Source organism: Carassius gibelio, chromosome A22 (genome assembly GCF_023724105.1).
Source record: "Carassius gibelio isolate Cgi1373 ecotype wild population from Czech Republic chromosome A22, carGib1.2-hapl.c, whole genome shotgun sequence".
NCBI classification, from domain to species: Eukaryota; Metazoa; Chordata; class Actinopteri; order Cypriniformes; family Cyprinidae; genus Carassius; species Carassius gibelio.
Genome location: NC_068392.1, coordinates 9,109,288 through 9,131,299, shown reverse-complemented (window position 1 = coordinate 9,131,299; position 22,012 = coordinate 9,109,288). Strand labels below are relative to the sequence as shown.

The following is a 22,012-nucleotide window of genomic DNA, read 5'->3' as shown; positions in this document are numbered from 1 at the left end:
TAAATTAGATTTACACAACAACAGCATTCTGGATGTCTGAAGATGCAACTTTTGAAACCTCATTTCAAAAATCACTTTATTTTTTATTTTATTTTTTTATTGTCATCTTCGTGTAGGCCTAAACTACAAAAACTCAACGGTGATGTTGTGCACATGCGTATTGCACGTTAATGCTTATTTACAAAGTGACATCGTCAAGTCAAAATGTTTTTGAAATATTCTGGCGAGCTTTGCGAATGCACTAAATACGAGGTCATGTTGGTTAAAGGTCATCAGCAAAATGACTCCAGAAAGTGAAGTTGGTTTTAAGAAATTCTTAAGCATCATTTCCATGTCACTTTTCTATTATGTACAAAATACAGAACCAGGTACATAAATACGGCCAAAAATGCAAGGGTTTATTATGAATAGCATCCCAAAACATTATGCTACTTGGGTCCTCAGGGCATTACAGATGGTCTATTTATAAATCTCATTTACCAGGCTACAGGTGTGCATATCTGTATTTTCTGGTAAACAGGCTTGAACAACTTAATTGTAATTTAAGTTTGATAATTTGAAGTAATACTATACATAAAAAAGAATTAAGTGCACCATTTATGCATTAAGTGGATGACTTATTTTTGTGTGAACATGTCATTTTTATCCTGATAAAAATCTTTCTTTTTGCATTTTAAAGCAAATAATTATCATCACACTAGTACAGTATTTCATGCCAAATGCTTATGAGGACATTTCCTGGGAGTCAAATGAGAACTGAATCTGCATACATGGTAGCAGATAGTCACTTATAGACGTATGCATTTTTTTTTCATATGTAATATCTACTGTGAGATTATTTAACACATATCTATTGAAAGGTAACACAAGATCTTCTCTTCTGGTGGCAGAGACTCTCACAGGCCTCCATACAAAGTTACAGAGCGCTGCTTTCTCAAGGCATCCGTCCACATCAAGCAACACCGTATTTATTGCCTTTGGATTATTTTGTAGTGACTGCTGGTCCGATATCACTTTGTTCGAGTTCTGCAATCACAGCCATGTGTTTAAACTCTGTCGGTTGGTGGTTGAAGGTCTCGACCAATCGGAAAGTTTCAAGCCGCTGAGATCCATAAAATAGCTGCACTTGATTGGCCAAGCACTGCGCCTGGTGGACAGTCTGAAAGAGGTTGAAAAAATGAATTAAAAACTGCACTGATTTTGGTTTTGGTTTTACCTAGTTCCTTCATTTCACTTACCACAAATTTGCTATCCATCTCAGCGGTCATCAGCACAATGCCTTTGTCCTTCTGCAGGTCTGTATAGTGGTATAAAATAAGCTGGCTGGGTGCATTTTCTCCCATTGTCTGAAATACAACTCAATTTCAGTAACTATGCCATCAGAAAGAGTGGAATTTATATTTAAAATATATATTCAAAAAAAAAATTATAATAATACCTGAACATTGATTAAAGATGTGAAGTGCAGTTCATGACCAGCCCACTGGCCGACAAAAAACTCATAGCCCTCCTTCTGAGGCAGAGCGTACAGAAACTGTGCAAAGATTACATTATCATAGATTATATTATAATAGTAATTTAGAAATTGAACTACCCTAGCTGAACTCTATCTTTGATTCACTAAAAAGAACTGACTAAACAGATTCATTTGGGAATCAAACCACAATCTGTTTCACTCTACATATTCATTATAAGTATTAATAAGCCACTAAATAATTACAGCATTAAATAATAAAGAAGAACAAGCACTAATCTCACATTATTCAGTACTTTTCTTTGTTCCCAACCTTACTGTTAAGTTTTACAGAACATGACTATGCTCTTACACAGCCTATGAATAAGATATTCAAAAGACAAACTCCTCATCATCATGATTAGACTCATAACAGATGCTCTTGAAAGGATCTACTACCGCCAAGTGGACATTTAGCAGGGTTATTTGATGGCATGAAGCTTGACAATTGAAAATACGCATACTTACCATCGGGCAAGATTTGGCACGACCAAAAATAATGTCAAATGTTGAGCCCTATGACACAGAATTACAAGGTCAATTATCTCTGGTGAAACCATAGATCATTAAATAGAACTGCTTTGAAATAGAAAGCAGTTAATATTAAGGTTTTTTTTTTATCAGTTAATAGACTGATATATAAAACAGAACTCACTGGTATGATGGCACTGATCGTGTCTTTCTTTGAGAAGTACTGCATCCACAGCTGCACACAGAAAGGTAGGCATTTGGTTTGGTAGTCCATTTAATATTTTTACTCCTTTTTTTTTGTACAGTCTATCTTCCTCTTACCTCTGCAATTTCAGATCCAGATTTCTCCTGAATCATATCAAGGTTGAGAATAGATCCTAATGTCTATAAAATGAGAAGGAAATAAAAAAGTAAAAGATGCAAATGACAAACTATAAATCTCTAATTCACCATACTAATGAGGTAACTATAGTTTACCTTATCTTTGGTGAAGCCCCCAGCTCCTGCTTTACCACTTTTGTCCAGCTACAAATAAGCAAATAAATCAGCAAATTAAGTGTTCGTACAAAATATTATAATACACGTTTTCACTTATATTTTATATTATTTTTTGTATTACATGATCATTTATTAAACAATACTGTATGGGTTATAATGTTACATTATGTATTAAATTAATAACAATTAAAATGTAATACATAATACAATAAGTTAAGTATCATTTAAATAAAACACCTAAAATATAAAAATGGAACACGTTAAATGTATAAGTCATTTACAAGGTATATTTAGAAATGAAAACTGAAAATCAGATGCAAGATGTGCTCTTCACCTCTTTCTCCATGTACTTGACGAATTCTGCTTGTCTTGACTGTCCTAGAGGCTCTGTCTTCACCTCCCCGCGCTTCTCCACTCGGGCTTTATATTCTTGAGGTTTTGAACTGATGTTACAGTATTACACATGAGATTAATATCAATATGCAGCAACGACATGTAAGCATTTGATAGCTGCCCACCTCCGCAGTTTCCTGATCTTCTCTTCATATTTACTATAATACGGATTTTCCTCCAGCTCCGGTTCTTTCTTCATCGAAAACGCCCTGAACTGAGATGGCACGAGTCCTGGAATCAGCGGCCGGATGCCTGTGGCCCTGACCGCCAACATCCCACGATACAAACATGACATTTGTACCAAGGCCGCCGCCATCTTTTCCCCGTCCCACATCTATGAGTGTCCGGGCGGAACCAAGTTTAATATAGGCACAACATATATTGGTTCCTACACTAAAGATGTAGGCAATGAATAGAACGAATTATTTTATGATGTCATTGCGTTAGAGCTTATATAGAACATATAAAACCTGGCATGAATAATTACATTTACATTTATTCATTTAGCGGACGCTTTTATCCAAAGCGACTTACAAATGAGGACAGTGGAAGCAATCAAAAACAACAAAAAGAGCAATGATATATAAGTGCTGTAACAAATCTCACTTATCTTAACACAGTACACGTAACAAGGGCGTTTAAATAATATAATAAATAAAAAGAAAACAGAATAGAAAAAGAATAGAGCAAGCTAGTGTTAGAGGTCTTATATATGCACAGTTTAGTTTAAGTATTTTTATTGTTTAATCGATTACAATTAATTAAATTAATAATTTAATATATATATATGTGTGTATTTAACAAATATATGTAATGCATATTTGTATTTATGTAAAGTATAAATCATATATGAATACACACACACAAACACACAATTGAATTATAAATGAAAAGAAAATAGAATACAAAATAGAAAAAAAGAGTATTTAAACAAAATATACATAAAAAACAACAAAACAGGTTTATTCAAGATTCAAGATTTTTATTGGTCATATATACAATTATATAGAGCATATATAACCAGCAGTGAAATGTGGGTATAGTCCACTGATCTATAATATATATATATATATATATATATATATATATATATATATATATATATATATATATATATATATATATATATATATATATCAGTGGTGTAGTCTCTATTGTAGTCTCTAAGGTAAAACAAATGACTACTTCATTATAGTTTTAAAATCATGCATACAGTGCACAAAGCTAGCACTACCAGCTAGCACTACCAGGCCCCAAAATATAGCAGTTCCTCCGGTAGTGAGTCCAGCCATTAGGACAACAGACTTACAAATGAAAGCTCATTACATTATAAACACACCTTTGAGGAAGTATAAAGGAAGCTTAGATGTTCTCCTTTTGGTTTCCACATATACAACATCTATTCACAGTGTGGGGTTAAGAAATACTACCTTGTGTTGTTCCACTCCTGAATCAATTAGAAAAGAGGCTGAGTCATGCTGGGGAGTTTCTACTGATTCAGCAGAATATCCAGGCCAGGTCCAGATGGGAGTGATCTCAGTTCACGAGGTGCTGGTGCCTTCTCCTCCACTCTCACTGGGATCAGTCCATGACACTAATGGGCAACACACACAGCAAATGTAGAATAATGGAACAATAACTAACCCATTAAGTGAATAAATTAACTAATTATTTTAGAACTTATATTAATAAACAAATACTAAATAAATACTAACTATAAATAAGAAACATGAAAGTAATCAAACTTAATAAATAACACTAATATATAAATAAAATAATTAATTAATAGTAGTAAAAATAATACAACTAAAAGAGATAATACCAATAAATAAGAAAATGATAATACAACCAATAAAAAAGAAACAAAATTAATAATAAATAAAAAACACTACTAAATAAATATTTCTAATACTAATGTTTATCTTTTACTAATAAACAAATAATATGACTAAATAAATACATATAGTACCACTACTATTAAAGAAACAGTACTACAATCAACCGACAAACAAATACTACTAAATAAATATTACTGACAAATTAATAAATATTGCAATCAATAAATACTAAGGAACAAACAAACAAAAAACAAATCAATAAATACAAAAACATATTACCAATAAACTAAATACTACAAGAAACAAATACTAATAAATAAAAATAAATACATATGAAAAATATTGCTAATAAACAAAATACTACAACAAATACCAATTAATAAAAAATAAATAAATAAATATGAAAAATATGTCTAATAAACTAAATACTACAACAAAAAATACTAATATATTAAAATGAATATGAAAAATATGTCTTATAAACTAAATACTACAACAAACAAATACTAATAAATTAAAATAAATATGTAAATTATTACTAATAAACTAAATACTACAACAAACCAATTAATACTAATAAAATAAATAAATAAAAAATATTACTAATAAACTAAATACTACAACAAACAAATTAATGCTAATCAAGAAATAACACTAATACTAAATAAATAACACTAACAAATAAAAAAAATACCATTTGGCAACCAACCAAACAAGTAAAAGCAACCCCCCCCCCCAAAAAAATAAAAAATAAAAAAAATAACCAACTGACTAAATAACACTAATAAATGAATGAATAAATAAAGTACTAGTACTACTATTAAATAAATAAATAAACTTTACTGAACACTCCGAAGTTAAGTAAAATACATAAAAAGTTGGCAGAACAAAATATAAAACATACTCTCCAAACTCTCTGAAGTGATAAGCACCTGGATCAAACTGTATAAGTTTGGCAGAACTGTGATTGAAATCTTTCCCCACTTTGGCTGTTCCTTCTTCCACCTGTAAGATATAATCATTCAGTCATCTAAAACTTAATCTATGCATGATAGTAAAATTAGCCAAGATAGTTAAGTGCACCTGTATGCCAATGTTCGCCGGATCTTTGCTGTTCCCACTGAGCACCACCTGCGCAGCTAGAGTTACTGCGTTATCACAAACACGATAACAGGAAGCAGACAGCTCCACACGAGACCACCTGAACTCCATCCTGTGTTGGCAGTCGAAAAAGCCAGGAATCACATTGGGTCTGAAATTATATCATCTAGAATTGCGATAGAATCATCATAATATTTGGAAAGGTGGAATACAAGCTGTCAACTGTCCTACTTATTCCGTTATTCTTTTATTATTATTTTCTTTGGTATTTCTCTGTATTTCTATTTTTTTATTTTAAGATATATAGTTTATTACTATAGTTATATTGTTTTTATTATTACATTACTGTATATTGTTGAATATATTTATGATTTATATTTTATAAAAATGCAGATACATTTGATTAAATGACTCACTGAATTCTTAAACTGATAGAAAGATTTATCAAAGGTGACATAAGAAGAAAGAAATACTGAATAATCTCTAGGCCTTTATGTGTGTGTGTGTTTGTGTGTGTGTGTGTGGATAGATATACATACAATAAACAAAATCAAGATCAAGAGGTAATGAAATATTTCTCTGTATTATAATTTATATTGTATATTTTTGTGTAATGCATTATTATTTTTGTATTATTTTATAAATTTATGATTTATATTTTATGACAATGTTAATAATGTCGCCAAATGAAAGAAAAAAAAGAATAACAATAATATATTCATATTTAAATACATAATATTTTATAATTAACATATTGGTTATATTAAAATCTGAATATAATTTAATAGAATAGAATATTTATTTGTATTGTCACTTTTATTTTTATTGCAGTATATATTAGAATTTTTTTATATATATTTTTTACAATTATGCTTAAAGTGAAAAGTATAAAATTCATATATGTGTGTGTGTGTGTGTGTGTGTGAATTTTATATTTTTCATTTGTAAATATAAATATAAAACAAATATTAATATATACTGATATAAGAATAACATTATTTATAAAAAAAACATTATTATTTATTATAAAATCACATTAAGAGCTCAGGAAGTCATTTGGTTGAATTTTGTGTCTGCTTCGAGCAATCTTAGACTTGTACTGACACCTGCTGTTGTGGTTTAAATGTTTAAGTTTGAGGTTACCATTGCTGCCAGAAATTTGCAGGCATTTTTGTCACCCTTGGTTCATTTATTTTCCAGCAAAAAGTGTGTGATACTTTGTGGGTTACTGAGCGTAAATGCATAGTTTTTAGCTGATTATTCTAAAAAATTTTAATATATTTTTCTAATTTTAGAAATATAGAAATAGTCCTCTTCATTCATTTTCTTCTAGTGATGAAGTTAGATATGCACCTTTAACATTCAATATGCACATCCTAGTAAAAATTCTGCACTGAAATCTAAACAAATGTTCATCAGAAGAGGATAGATAGGCCTACACTTCAGGCAGCATCTGTGACTGGAACTCAAAGCTGTCTGCTGTCACTTCCATATGCAGGTATTACATATAGTGCACTGCTTTCTGCTCCAGATCCTTCTGGGTAAAGCGTCCTTTGATAGAGGCGCCTATAGTAGGAAGAAAATTCATTATAATCTGGTCACAATCTGTGCATATTAAAATGACAGTCTGGACCATCAGTGACCCATGCACCTGCCTGTGAGGGCATTTTCAAGGTAACTGAAGTGTGGAGGCCTTGTGATGGTGAACTCCAGTGTGTCATTGGGACTGTCTGGATCTGAAGCTTTCAGCTCTTTGGAGGTGATGTAGATGCCCTGTTTGCTTTCCAGAGGGTTCTCCACAATCGCTTTGTTTATAATACTGGGTGGAATCTTGTGCAGTGTCTCTATCTGTGAAGATATAAATGATGGCATAGTTCAGTCAAATCTACAGAGAGTGAACAGCAAAACTGCATTCATGCTGAAATACCACTAGAGGGAAGCATTACATACCAATAACTGGGAAAGCATTCATTTCATTTCATTCATCAAAAATAAATAAATAAATAAATAAATAAATAAATAAATAAAGTGCCTTGACAATGAGGGCCTTTACATTTTATTTAGCTGTCGCCTAGCTGTCACTTTTCATTACAATAAATATTTTTCAGGTTTATTTTTAAGTTATTATATATATATATATATATATATATATATATATATATATATATATATATATATATATATATATATATATATATATATTTATATATATATTTATAGATAGATAGATAGATAGATAGATAGATAGATAGATAGATAGATAGATAGATAGATAGATAGATAGATAGATAGATAGATATTTCAGGTGTATTTACCTTAAAAAAAAAATCGGTGTTTTGATTGTTTTTTTTTACATTTTTGTTTTAAATAAAATATTATTATAAATTAAATAGTGTATAAATTATTATACTCCAATTAATATTTATCAGGTTAATTTTACATTTAATTATAAATGTAACTTCTTTACCATTATTTTCAGGAAAAAGAACCCACCTTTTTTTAAGCTCTTCGGCTGAATTTAAAAAGCAAAATATTTATTTAGGAAAGAATAAGAAAACATAGCTAAACAATATAAAACCAACTTATGCCCACAAATATTTTAATTAATAAATTGCTTACATTTAGAACATTTAACCACATATGACAACTCTTTTGTGTTTTGATATTCATTAAAAATATACCCTTTTTTTGGACAATTAAAATATTAATTTAAAGCTCACCATGTGTTCACTTGTTGAGAAATACACCTTTACATTTTAATAAAATATATATGACAATTGTGAAATTTTAGTGTAGAATTTTTTTTATACAAACCACTGCTTTTAAAAACATTTTGACTCAAGTTAGCAATGCGTATCTTCAGCCAAGTGACGTTGTGCGCGCTCCCGCGGGGTGCATACAAAGTTTTCGGCTGATTCACCAGTTTTGGCGGGAGCGGTTTTTTCTCTCAGCAGCACAGGGCTCGTTTGCCGCTTCGCTGACCGCGTCAGTGGAATATTAAATTGTGTCTCAGGCCTCGAGAGAGCGACGCTATGACATAGTGAATGGCACTGGACCTGCAGGAGCACCTGGCCTGCAAAGCCTCTTCGTTAACATGCAATTCAACCGGGAGCGCTTTGTTAACTTGTGGCTGTCCTGCTGTGCTCAGTGGTTTGTATGCAAGTCGTTTATTTGACAGTTGTGTTAACTAGGCTAAACCAAAGAAAACGTTTTCCTCAGAAAATATCAGTATATATATATATATATATATATATATATATATATATATATATATATATATATATATATATATACACACACACCCACACAAACACACATGCATATATACATACATATATAATATATATGTATGTATATGTGCATGTGTGTGTGTATATATACTGTATATATATTTGTGTTTTTTTTTTTTTTTGGCAAGTAAAATGGACCAAAAAATATGGAAGACTCATCCTGCACTACACAGATTTGTGTGTCCCCTTAATACCACCTGCAATCAGTGGCGGCTCCAGACAATTTTGATTGGGGGTGCAATGGGGGGTCCTGGTCTTTTCAAGGGGGGTCTCATGAAAACCAACAAAAAATACAGTGGACATGGCTAATAACTGCATATTACTGCTACTAAACAACAAAAACACCTTTGCAATGTAAACAAATGACAGGCTATATTTGTTATTCATATCCTTCACACTGCACTTTCATGTCAGGTATATTATGCATTTTTATTGACATTGATATTTTTTCATTTATTTCCAGATAGATATTTTTGAGTTTACAGGCTAAAGTGGTCTTGCTGTTGTAAACACTGTTGCTATTGCTGAAAAAATATTTGCATCACATTTAAAATATAATTATATTTTAATTCATTTCTGAATTGTTTTTTTTTTATAATGATAATTCAGAGAATGAGAAAATCTGAATAAGCCTTACCAGTGTTGTGATAATTATTTTTACGTGTTAAAAATAAATAAGTACTGTAATATAATAAAAGTTTATTCAAATAACAAAAAAGACCAGACCCCTCGATGCCTGTGAAACTTTCTTCCCTCAAACAGCAGCACGCTAGCGTTACTCTACACTACAGGCTACACACAGCAATATAAACAACGTATCTGCATGTTCTCACATCACATCGTTCTTGTAAAATAATAATAAGTAAATAAACATAAAAATCACTTCGCTGAGAATGAAACACCACTTACCAGCTGCCACGATGTTGAAAATATCCTCTAGCAATTAAAAAATGCGCGTGCAGCATGAGGAATCTTCCCGGTTGGATGAGGTTGTAGTCAGGTGAACGGTCATCATGTTGGTCATTTTATTTACGGCTAAATTATTATTAATAAATTGTACTAATATTATGATTGGGCGTGGGCAGGCATTCACAAATGTTTATGTTATTACAAAAAAAATTTGAGGAAATTTTGCTTTGACAAAAGGGCACTTAAGGGGCAACCGGTTCTTTCGGACAATTCGATCAAATAAACCAGTTGAAAAAAAAAAATGGTTCACCGGTTCTTTTGCGCTCGATGTAATGCCGTCATTGCCGATGATTGCCCTTCATTCAAGCCTTTGGTTTACCCGCGCTTATAACATTAGCACAGAATCAGTTCAGAATCAATCACCAAAAGAATCAGTTCGGTTCAGATGCGCTCTGTGTCAGTCTGCTTCACGCTGAATCACGCATGCGCAGTTATCATCAGCTCATCGGTTCTCGAATCGGACGCGTCCGACAGAAACGGTTCTCGGTTCAGTGTATGAATAAATATCGAAATAATTATTTATTATTGTTCTGCGTAGTTTGAAGAGAAACATTTTTGGATCTTCATCCCGAATGTAGAACATAGTAGTGTTCTGTAGCTTTAAATCTGAGCAGACTATGATACTCCAGCTTGCTTATACGCATGTGCTAGTTGGTGCTACGTTGTTGAAGTTTGTACACTGGGTATTGAACTCCTGCATGTCTCATAGTAAAGATACTGTTGTTAAAAGGATCTTTGCCTTGCCACTCATCATTCTGCACCGAATATATATATTTTTTAATCAGGAAGAGGCTGGGGGGGTCAAATGGGGGGTCAAGGCATTTTTTGGCAGGGTCTTGAGACCCCCCAAGACCCCCCCCTGGCGCCGCCGGTGCCTGCAATCACTGGTATTTTTGAAGTAAACTATGTTAACCATGTTACATTTTTGTAAGGGTTGTAGTTAAAATCTGTGTATGAATTAGTAATTCTGTAGGCATGTTGTACTTGTAAGTGTAACTACTTATATTTTATGGTAATTTCCCACTTTATATTGATTGTGAGTGAATGTTCTCAAATCATAATCAGACTACCTGTATGGTAAAAACGGCAGATTCTCTCTTCAGCTGTCTGTACTTTAGATAACCTGTGTTAGTTCCATCAGTAGGCTGAAAGGTGAACCTGTCGATCCTGGCCCGTCCGTTCACATGATAGTAAGCTAGATCCATATTGCTGATGTCCAGTTGCGTGAAACAAAGCTTAGAGATGGATAATCTTTTCAAGAGCCACTTTCCGTATTGTGGGCTTTAAATAACGATGTAGGTGAGATTCTCCAGAGCTGTGTCTGGATCAGTCAGTTGTAGGTCATCAGTGGAAAAGCTCTTTGCTGATAATCAGGGTTAGTGGTATATGGTCACTGTGTTCCACAGTGAAATGAAATGGTAACGCTTCTGGACCTTACACTGTTTGTAATGGCAAAGCTGCATGAAAGCACATATTTTGAGTCAGAAGAGGTTATGGGAAGAATTTTTTATATATGTGAACACCGTTCACTGCCTTGTATAAAGCGGTAGAAAAAATTCGGACATATTCACATTTGCCAATCAGTGACCATCAAGTAAATAATGAAAATGACTTGGCAATAATAGTATTGATAGTTTTTTTGGGGCATATTACAATCACTATTATTATTAATTACAATAAAGTATTTTTATTACCAAATTTCATTTATCTTATATTTCATTATTTCATTTATCTTTCATCACATTGCTTTTAGTGCAGTTTTCACTCAGGCCTCACACCTTTTAAAAATCATTATAATACACGGCCTCTCATGCCATATCACTTTATTCTAAAGTCTTGTCAGTTTTACAGCATTTTCTGAGCTGCTGTCCTCACCCAACACCATTGATGCGTTGGAGCAGAAATCGACCCGAGTACGTATTCTACCCTCTGCCAAGGCAATCTGCCTCCAAACACATATTGCCCTGAAGCTGATAATTGACAGCCATGGTAAACAACACGACTGCCACCTCGCACTAGACTTGCAACCAAACACGCAGGTCCCCTCTCACAGCCAAACTGGTGCAACATCTGGCATTGCCATTGTCCCATATTTGCTTGGTAATTGTGCCCAGGGACTCCTGTCTCTGACTACATCTTTTAGAGCCATATAACCAATGCCAGGCCGAGTCATTACTCTCTTAATAATGGCCATTTATCATCAGCTGTCAAGGCAGAGCAGAGGGAGACACAAGGCTCTTGGAAAAAACTGTCTCCCTGTTTCTTTTGGCCCCCACTGTCGGCCTGGAGTTTGACACACAGGTGTTTGCTCAGGTGTCTCTCCTGATCAGGGAGACCGGCTGTCGCAACCTGCCTCTTTTGCCTCACGTTAACACAAATACAAGCTATGAAGACACAAAAGGTGTTTCACACTATGAATCTATTAGATGTTATAACCAACTTTTATCCCAATCTCTCGTGAATGTGTCGGAATTGCTAATTGAAAATACTCTGGTCCCACATGACTGACACTGTAGTGTCCATGTGCTTTGATTGGACCCCATGTTGTGCTGACTGAACACATTGGCCACTCACCCCTCGTCAAGCTTGGCTCAGGAAGGTTTGTTTATTCCCAGATGACCCAACGATGAAACCAAGCCAGATTTTTGGGTGTCAAAGATTCACACAAGAAAGGCAGCACAGGTCAGCTCAACTGTACGCCCTGACTGAAGTCAGTCTGCTGCCAAATTGGCTGTAAATTCCATGCAAAGGATGCAAAAATTCTCCTTTTCATTTTGCCTGTCTCTTGTTACTTGCGTACATAATTTTCATGTTGTCATGAGTGTGGCATACCCGGTTTGCAACCACATCCATTTGGGAGAAGGAAAGCACTGGAGCCCCTGGACTTTGGACCATGTGTAGGTGACCATGTTCAGGTTGGACTGATACAGTGTATATGAGCTCATCTGGTTCGCTTCCACTGTCTGTGGCCATCAGAATGTCACTGGTCAGAAAGACTCTCTTTCCCTCCATCAGGGTCACAGGTTTAGTTATTAGAGTGATTTCACCTGTATGCGGCAAGTAGGTCAATTGGATTTCAGAGGCTGCTACATGAATATATTTAAAGCTATGAAGAATGTAAACATGTTACATATAAAGAAAGTTATGTGCAAGTAAGCTTATTGATGTTCTATGAGATTTGTTTGTGACAGCTGGGACAGTGTTGGGATCTAGGGGCGGGGCTACAGATGTTTGGCCCCGGCTCTGTTAATAATTCAAGCTGGGCATTTAAAGGTGGCATCCTTTGCAGCAGAACATTCTCACCTCTGTTCCTCCAGGATAAGCCAGAATGAAGCCAAGAAGACAATGGCTGCCATGCTTCCATGTTCACCCAACTGGCAAAGTCATTTTGGCCAGAGGGAAAGCCATTGTTTTTAATTATACATGTACAGATTTAATCTGTCAACAAAGCTGTTTTTCTAAGACTTTGATTGAGGGAAAAACAAAAGCAGCGATCACTCAGACACTAAATACAAATTGGTCTGTCACTGTGTCAGTGCTATAATGTCATTGGACAAATTTTGAATGGTTATATGTCATTGCATCTGCTGAACTTAATAACCTTGGTGCTTCAAGAATTAAAGATAAAAGTGCTGTTTTTGAGCCAAGCCAAGTTCCTACTAGGATTATAGTTATTATTATTTAAAATAAATCTTACCCTTTTGAACAGCGCGGACAGAGATGAAGAAACTCTGTGAAGGTATTGTGTTTTCCCCATCACTGAAAAAAAAGTGAAACCTGTCATGGCCTTTGAAACTGCTAACTGTAGTGTGAGTGTACCATAGGCGATTTATCTTCACATCCTCCCGGGTGCAATTCTGACCTGGGGCCCGTTTCCCTAAGGAGGTTGAACCAACTCTGAGTTTAAACTTGAACTCTGAGTTGACTTACCCTGAGATGGGAAACTCTGAGTTTTCGGTTACAGAACAGCTGAAATGAGGTTTAATCAAATCTAAATTGACTGACTCTGAGTTAAGCGCGTGCACCACAACTAGAAAAAGCGATTATCAATGGAGCACCAATATTACGATTCACCATGGCAACAGCTCCCGCCAAAAAGCTGTCTACATACTTCAGAATAAATACAAATGTTATTCTTATCAGTGTTATAATATCACAGGTGAAAACTGGCAGAAAGTTAGATTAATGAACTAATAGCTTATAATTTTATGGTATCTCATGGGCAAAAAATCTATCTAAAACAATAATATTAATTAATAATAATATTTTAAGTGCAATTTTCTTATTTTACAAATGATCTGCCAATAGAGTAAGAAAAATATGGCCGTGGCTATTTACTGCGATAGATTCTATTTACAGCAGGCTAAGTGCAAGTAGCTCACATTATTCACATTATTCGTATTTAACCTTATGTGTCAATGGAGGGCGTAGCTACAGTAGATTTGTGGTTAGTAATAGATATTGTTTTCCATTTGCATTAAGATTATTTTTATTACCACGCTGGCATATAATTTTACTTAGGTAAAATGCACTTAATTTAGATCCCCCCAGGAAACAAGAGTAAGTATCTTATATAATTTTCTAATATAGAAAATCAATCTTTATTTGATTTATTTTGCAAAAAAAATGAAGAAAAAAAAACACTTAGTAAGAAGAGCATTTTTCCATCGTGCATCAATTAAGTGTTTAAAAAGGGGGAGGAGACCAAAAGAAACTCAGTAAGTTGGATGGTAACTGACTCTGAGTATAAGTTAGCTCTCTTTCAGAAACGGGCTTGACTTACCCTGCTTTCTTGGGTTTGACAAACATCCCATTCTGAAACTGAAAACCTAGAGTTTCCCTAATTTCAGGGTTAACACACTCAGAGTTTTCACTTAACCTCCTGGTAGTTTGTGATCTTCAGTCATTTATTTAATTGTCATAATTTTTCCTCTGTAACCATTTACAAAGTCTGCAAGTGTGTAATACCCTTTGCTTCAAAATCTGTTCAGATTTAAAAAGTTGTGTAGTTTATTCCAGCCTTAAGTAATAATGTAAAGGACTATCCATCCTTGCTGACCCTGAGCTAAAGTAGGCCAAATCTGGGTCCTTCACTGAGGAAAAGATGGTAGTTGGGAGTATCATGATCGCCTGCCTATAACATTACACTGGAAATTACTGTCTTCTCCAGGGCCTTGACCTCAATGCCTGCATTTCTGAGAACAAAGATTGAGAATCTTTGGACACTAAAGGTACTGGTGCCAAGTCTGCATGCTAAAATGTAGAATCCTAAATAAATAAATACACAAACAGCTGCTTTTAGAAGGAAGGAACACAAGCAGGACCAGCCTGTTATCTTAATCCATAAGGACTTTAAAACAAGGAAGCAGGCATCTGCCAAAAAGACGCATTACTTCTGCTGTTGTGGAGTTTACATGCACAGTCTTAGGTCTTGGTGATTTTGGAGGAAGAGGATGGAATAGACATTAGCAATTTACTCAAGGATGTAACTTAATTCCCAGTTACTCAGTCAGGGAGACACAGATCCCAAGCCACATGTGCAGTACAGGTTGTTTTGACCCCTCTTCTCTAAACCCTATCCAGTATCGGGCTCCCCCTTCTGTTCCTGTCCTGCCTCCGTCACTAAAATGCCTTCCCCATTCCCGCTTTCATCTGCCTTTTTGGCTCTGAGTTTGTCCCAGGGCGTCCTTACTTTAGTAGCCATGGCTTTTTATCATTGACTGCTATGATGTGGACACACGCAGTCCCCTGGACTGTGTGCCCACCATCTGTCAACTGTACGGTGAAAGTGTCCTTGAGGGTTTCTGTGTTGTCGTGCATATACATGATCTTCATTCCTATGGATCAGCACGAGAGAGAAAAATCTAAGAATATTGTTGTGGATAAAGCATTAAGTGATATTTAGGATAAAACAGTCATTAGCTAATTGATTTCTGGTAGCCTTGGACTGATATAACTGGTTTTACCACTACTACCAAGAAGGACCCCTGTGAACATGTTCATTTTGTCAGTGACCTGATCACCCTTGTTTCTTTTGCGCTTTATCACTTGTTAACAAGCAAAGTTGTGCAGTCACCAAAGTACATCATGCACAGTAACTTAATTTCACAGAGAGCAATTGGAAAGATTTGCAGATGAAGCAGAAGCACCACAGTCACTCTGTGACCTCTGTCTCCTGCAAAATCTGTTCTATAAGCCTGGATACCCACAGTGATGGCACTGATGGGCGGCTGGACCAGAGAACAGACTCTGTTCTCACAGCCATCCTCAACAAGCAGATAGTGGTACCCCGGAAGTCAGGTGGCAAAAGTTTGTGGTACTACTGATCACATGGATTCAAAAATTGACATTGTTGTATATCCTGTAAGGTGAAAAACTGGATTGCTAAGGTTCGTTGGAAGAGTTCAGGTTTCATGTTTTTGTAGCGATTCATCTTGAGAATATATATGCCATTGAGCAGTGTGCCATGGGCTGGGGGAACCAGGATGGTCATGGTAAGAGTATCTGCTGGAATATCAACACCCACTGCATTTAGAATATTAGGACTGAGGTCTTTCATCGCTCCCTACATGACCTATCGCAAGGTGCAGGGTGCAGATAATAGCTAGGCAAAAATTTGCTTATTGGATAATTTTGTCTCCAAAAAGTATATCTTACTGTAAAGTTGCTAAATGGCAATGATCTCATCATTGGTAGGGTTGATGATTATGTAGAAGGGCAATGGTGATGATCGCTGAATCCCATCACTGACAGTGATGGTAAAGTAGTGTGCTGTAGGCTCTACACACTTGTGCACTGACTGGACATAGTTGATGAAACCTGAACTGATTTGGAGCTGGCTGAAATAATTTATTTATACAATATAACTAGCGATCTGAAAGACAAGGACTTATAATAGGACATTTAAACAGGACACACAAAAGATAAATCTTGATTCTGCCAAGTAGGACATGTTCTTGAATTTTAGGGATATTTAGGTATAGCGGCTCAGGGCTAATATTGTAATTCTGTTTCTTAATCCCCTAAATGGTATATTTGTTTTGTATATGGCAATTTTAATTTTTTGGTCAAATATCCTAGGTGTATATAAATGAGGTAACTTTTTAGCTTTAGGGTTAGAAGACAATGTTTGTTTGACAGGAACATTGTTCCAGGACCAACAATATATGTTAATCCAAAAACACATCCTGCTTGGCATAGTCACAATACTTAGGTATGTTTCCAGGAATACTACTGACCCACTCGGAGTCCAGCATTGCTTTTTTCAAAGCCAGGGGATGGAGGGTGTTCTGACGCATAAATAGCATAACTAGTAGTAGTAATATTTGCATTAATCATAGAGATGTAATTTTTAGAGAGCTAAATGTGACTTTACAGAAGCATGCTTATATTTTCCTTCTCTAGAGTGCATCTGATTATTTTTCTTCTACTCCCTCTCATTTACAGGCAGTTCCCCTTGCTCCCCTCTTTCCTCACGCCTGCTATGCCACCCCACTAACAGTTCCTCTCTTTCCCTGCTCGGCTCTCGGCCAGCCTGCTGCCACCTGGGTGTTGATAAAGCCATCATGCCAATGCTTACTGGCATCTGCTTCCATTTACTGCACTGATAAATAATGAATGGAGAATGGGCACTGATGAGGTTGTGCTTGGATAGAGCTCTGAAACAAGGGGAGGAATTAATGACCACCAGTCTGGAGTAAAAGTGATAAAACTCGTCCAGTAGCAAGGCAAGAGCTGGATTTCCCTCATTTTCCTGTACTTAAAACTCTTATGCCAACCCGTCTTTATTCAATGCAAATAAATTAAATGACTACTTTTCCTCATAAACCAATCCAGATCTGCTACATGGTGGCAACATTGGAGAATCCTTTTTTTCTGATGGGGATTATCCGAATTAGGAGATTATAATTGTGATTGAATGAGAAAAGGAATAGAAGACAAAATGGATGCGTTATCTTTTCCAAATGCGGGCCAGTCCATTGTCTTCTCCTCTATGTCCCTATTGTCCAGTTGTTCTCACAGAAAGATGTATGTCTTTCTATTGCGCTTTTTTGCCACACATGCTCTGCTCTCTCTATAATCCCAACCAGGTGTGTGTATGTCTGTTGACACCCATACACCGATGACAAGCATGCTAGGATTTTCTGTGGACGTCCCACCGGCACCTAGCTGCCGTCTTCTGCTCATTGTCTTGCTCTGGTCACTGTCCTTTATTGATAACTGCAATGGTTCTGGCATTAACAGTGAAATCCCCATCCTGGCAAGTCGTCTCTAATACCCTGCTTCGAAACATCCGTTCGGGGGAACGAAACGCTTGCATAAGCCACGCTCCCAGAGCTGGGTATGCAAGACTGCGATTAAGTGATTCATTTACCAAGCTGCAGTCCATCACCTGCCTCGAAAATTCCTAGTTGCTTTATTGCTCGATTTAAGCGGATTGTCATGACAGTGAATTAATTATACCTTAACCAAATGCTCTGGTGATTTAATCTAGATGAGAGAGCATCTTTTAATCCATTCGGTCTATCAACATAATGCTGAATCAGTGTTCGAAATGTCTTTTGTCCCCTAAGAGATTTGCTACAGTCCCTGTGGTAGATGTTTACCCAGCGTTACAGTTGAGACCTGGTTGTTGACAGGCATCACAGTGATGATGAGGTCATAGACCGGAAGCATGCCATGCAGGGTGACGGATTGGGGAGAGCATCCTCCTGGCAGCACCCATCTATTGTTCCAGCCTCTCCACAATGAGACTGGCAGTGTCTGAGACAGGATCTTCACTTTGAAGCCTGTCTGTTGCATACATCCTTCTTCTGCACCAGACATTTTTTGTTACCATAATAGCCAATATTGCTTGTTTCTTTTAATAGTTTAACTTTAAAAGTTAAACTAAGTTATATAAGATTAAATAACATATAATGCAAATAATAAAATAATGTGATACAAGATAAAAATATGAAAAATTTATATTTTACTTAAAAACATATTAACCCTCTCAGGCTCAAATTAAGTTTTAGTAACTTAGTAAATTTAGTAACCTATAGTAAAGTTTTTAGTACTCCAGATTCATAAAATATGTATCTGGAGTAATAAGGTTTTTAGTTACTTTACTGTTGCAAATCTGCAACGCCTGCCTTGAGAGGGTTAATGTGCTATTCCATCAAAAAACTACCACCACCTTCCTCGACCCGCAACAAGTTGGTGAGCATCTATGAAAGAAGGTTTGGGAAATTAAATTAAATAAATAATCGAATCCAAACTTTTGGTACCCTGTTGGATCATTTCTTGATAGCCAAATAAAATCTCACTTCTGGGGCCTGGTTGTTAACAGGTATGACTGTGATGTTGAAGGTAAGACCCGTGAGAACAACGCCTTGCTAGTCACTCACAGAAAACACAAACTGCACAAAGAGAGGCTCAGGGCCAGTGTCCTGTACTCACTTTTTGGTGATTCACTGCATGCTGTGGAAGACAAAAAATACAATATCTAACTGAAGTGTGTAAAAAATGTGTGTGTGTAAAAAAATCTATTATATTATATTATATTATATTATATTATATTATATAGAAAATAAAAATAAATTAATAAAAATTGTTATAGCAAGGAAATGCATACCTGGTGTTTCTCGGGCAAAAGCAGGCATGAATGTTCACATACATAAGGTCAGTATCTGAATGCTCTGAGTGATGTAAACAACCTCGGTTTCTTTCACCATGATGGAGCGAACCATTCCGGAAACTTCCTCAGGCAACTGCTCCTTCACTGGAGACACATGGATCACCACAGTCTATGGATGAAGAGGTACGGAAATAATATTTTGGTTAGAAGTAATCACACTGAAAAGGAATTCATTATGAAAACAGAGAAAAATGTACGTGTCTGTCCGATAGATTCGGAGGCTGGTGGACATCTGAGAGGATGAAATCAAACAAGTCCTCAAACACTTCCTCCTCTGAGTGCTTGTAGTAGATTAGACCTTGAAACAGGTCCGTCTACAGGAAGCTCTTCACTGGGACACCTTGTTGACAAGACACCACATAACGTAAGGCACTTCAGATGAGTTAAAAATCTTTAAGAAATATAACCTACTAAATTCAACCGACCTGGTTCATGTGGAGAGGACTTCTTTACCAGATCTCCTGCTCTGGGAAAAGTAATCAGCTGATACTGAATGTAGTCATCGCTGGAGTCCAAGTCTAAAGCCATCAGCATGTACTCCTCCACCCTAACTGTGCCACCTTCCTGAACCTCAAAATCCACGTCATTGATAAGAAAAGAAGGGGTGTCGTTTTTTGGAAGAACGTAGATGGGTAATTTGTGTCTAATGCTGTTGCATCCATCTGTGATTTGGAAGACAATGTAATCCCTCATGCCATTCCAAACATAAAAAAAGAGTTTTTTAGTCCATAGATTTAAATCATTGGGGCCCAATATTGTTGTTTTGGACCCCACTGACATTCATCGGGTGAATGATCCCTTTAAGTCAAGTAGTCAAAATAATGTGATAACATTTTCACACCCATCTATGCTATCATTTTCAATATCATTCATTGGCTCAATGCAATTGTGAAAAATAAGTTTTGTTTTTCGCCTGAAGGCACAAACGTTGGCTCTGGCTTCTTCCCACTGCAGAAAAAGGAAAGAAAGATGGCGTCCTTCCCAGGCAATGCCTGCTGCCCACCGTGAAGCTGAGCTTCTCCTGCTTGCCAGGGAGGCAGAAAGGCAAGGTCACCAGACAGATTGAATGATGACTGGTTGCACAGCAAACCTAATTAGCAACTTTTTCAGGTGGAAATGGCCACAAGTCCAATGCAGAAACAAGTTAGTAATTGGGCCCAAAGGTGGCTGTGGGCAGCAGGCCCAAAAAAAACAGTCTCCATATAGATACTCAACAGAAGAGGACATTGGGCGGCAGCTTTCCATTTGGCCGAAGGCTGACTGAGGACTATCCCAAGGGTCGGAGATCCTGAGTTTGAGGTCTACGTGAGCAATTCCCAATCCCCATCTAGGTTCTCAAGAGAGACCGGTCCATTCTGGACCAGAACTTGCTGTTTAGCTCAATCATCCAGTAGTAAAATGAGGTGCTTTTGAAGCGGATTTGGTGCCAACATTATGGGATGAATCTGCTCTCAACAAGAGGGATCACAAAGTGACACATCATCCTCAAAAACGTAAACACCAATTAAATGAAGGTTTTGGCTTAAAGCAGGAGCTGTTGTTTGAGTAGGCTGGAGGCTTCTGCTGATCAGGTGGTCTTCTGTCAGAAAATGAGACAAGGAACGGGGCCATGGGCCTGGAAATCCTCCAAACCAGGAAACACAAAAACAACCTTCCGCAGCTTCCATGGGAGAATGCATGCAGCAGAACATCCCATTCAGTTCCTGAAATAACAAGTCTGCCTTGCCTTTAAAAAAAAACAAGGATTAAAAGTTTTAATTTTGTCATCATTTGATTTACCTCATGTTATTCCAAATATGTTTTACTGTCTTTTTGGGTGAACTATCCCATTCATTTCCTACTTTGGAATATTCCAATGGATAAAACTTTTTAGATAGACACATGATTGTCACCAGTTCTCAAAGCTTGCTAAGATAATCATCTGATGGAAGAGAAATGACCTTGTGTTGGACATCTGGTATTAAGAAACGCCATGAACCTTTCCAATCTGCTACTTTTAGGGTCTTTGCAAACAAAAGTCTGCTGGAGTGGAAATACAGCCGCTATGGCTCTAAAGACGTCTTTGGTCGAAGTGTCGCCAAAGCATTTTGCACCTGATTAGCAAACCCATGCAGGCCACCCGGCATATGTTTCAAGAATGATGCCCACATTAAGGATGGTTATCACATGGATGGAGAAGGAATAAAAGAGTGTGTTTCACTTTATGAGACTGTGACACATTAGTGGAGAAAGGTCATGGAAATTACATTTGGATTGGTTT

General features: G+C 36.1%; 1 protein-coding gene and 1 pseudogene across 1 annotated transcript; both read right to left on the bottom strand.

Annotated features, from left to right (window-relative positions):
- Window positions 1-377: 377 nt before the first annotated feature.
- On the bottom strand, window positions 378-3,221 carry atpaf1 (ATP synthase mitochondrial F1 complex assembly factor 1). Its single transcript, XM_052539920.1, has 9 exons — window positions 3,001-3,221; window positions 2,817-2,925; window positions 2,462-2,509; window positions 2,306-2,368; window positions 2,169-2,219; window positions 1,982-2,029; window positions 1,439-1,534; window positions 1,239-1,346; window positions 378-1,159 (listed from the first exon to the last, which is right to left on the bottom strand). Exons 1-9 carry the CDS (start codon window positions 3,207-3,209, stop codon window positions 983-985), a joined length of 909 nt encoding a protein of 302 aa, XP_052395880.1. The 5' UTR covers window positions 3,210-3,221; the 3' UTR covers window positions 378-982.
- A 1,195-nt stretch (window positions 3,222-4,416) lies between these two features.
- Window positions 4,417-20,566, bottom strand: LOC127942452 (FRAS1-related extracellular matrix protein 1-like; annotated as a pseudogene).
- Window positions 20,567-22,012: the final 1,446 nt, after the last annotated feature.

Excerpts from the sequence above, each read along its gene's own strand:
- atpaf1 (XM_052539920.1), bottom strand. The coding sequence starts at position 3,209 with ATGTGGGACGGGGAAAAGATGGCGGCGGCCTTGGTACAAATGTCATGT. Across the intron at positions 2,926-3,000 it reads AAGATCAGGAAACTGCGGAG|TTCAAAACCTCAAGAATATA; the intron begins GTGGGCAGCTAT and ends CTGTAACATCAG. Across the intron at positions 2,510-2,816 it reads TCAAGTACATGGAGAAAGAG|CTGGACAAAAGTGGTAAAGC; the intron begins GTGAAGAGCACA and ends GCTTATTTGTAG.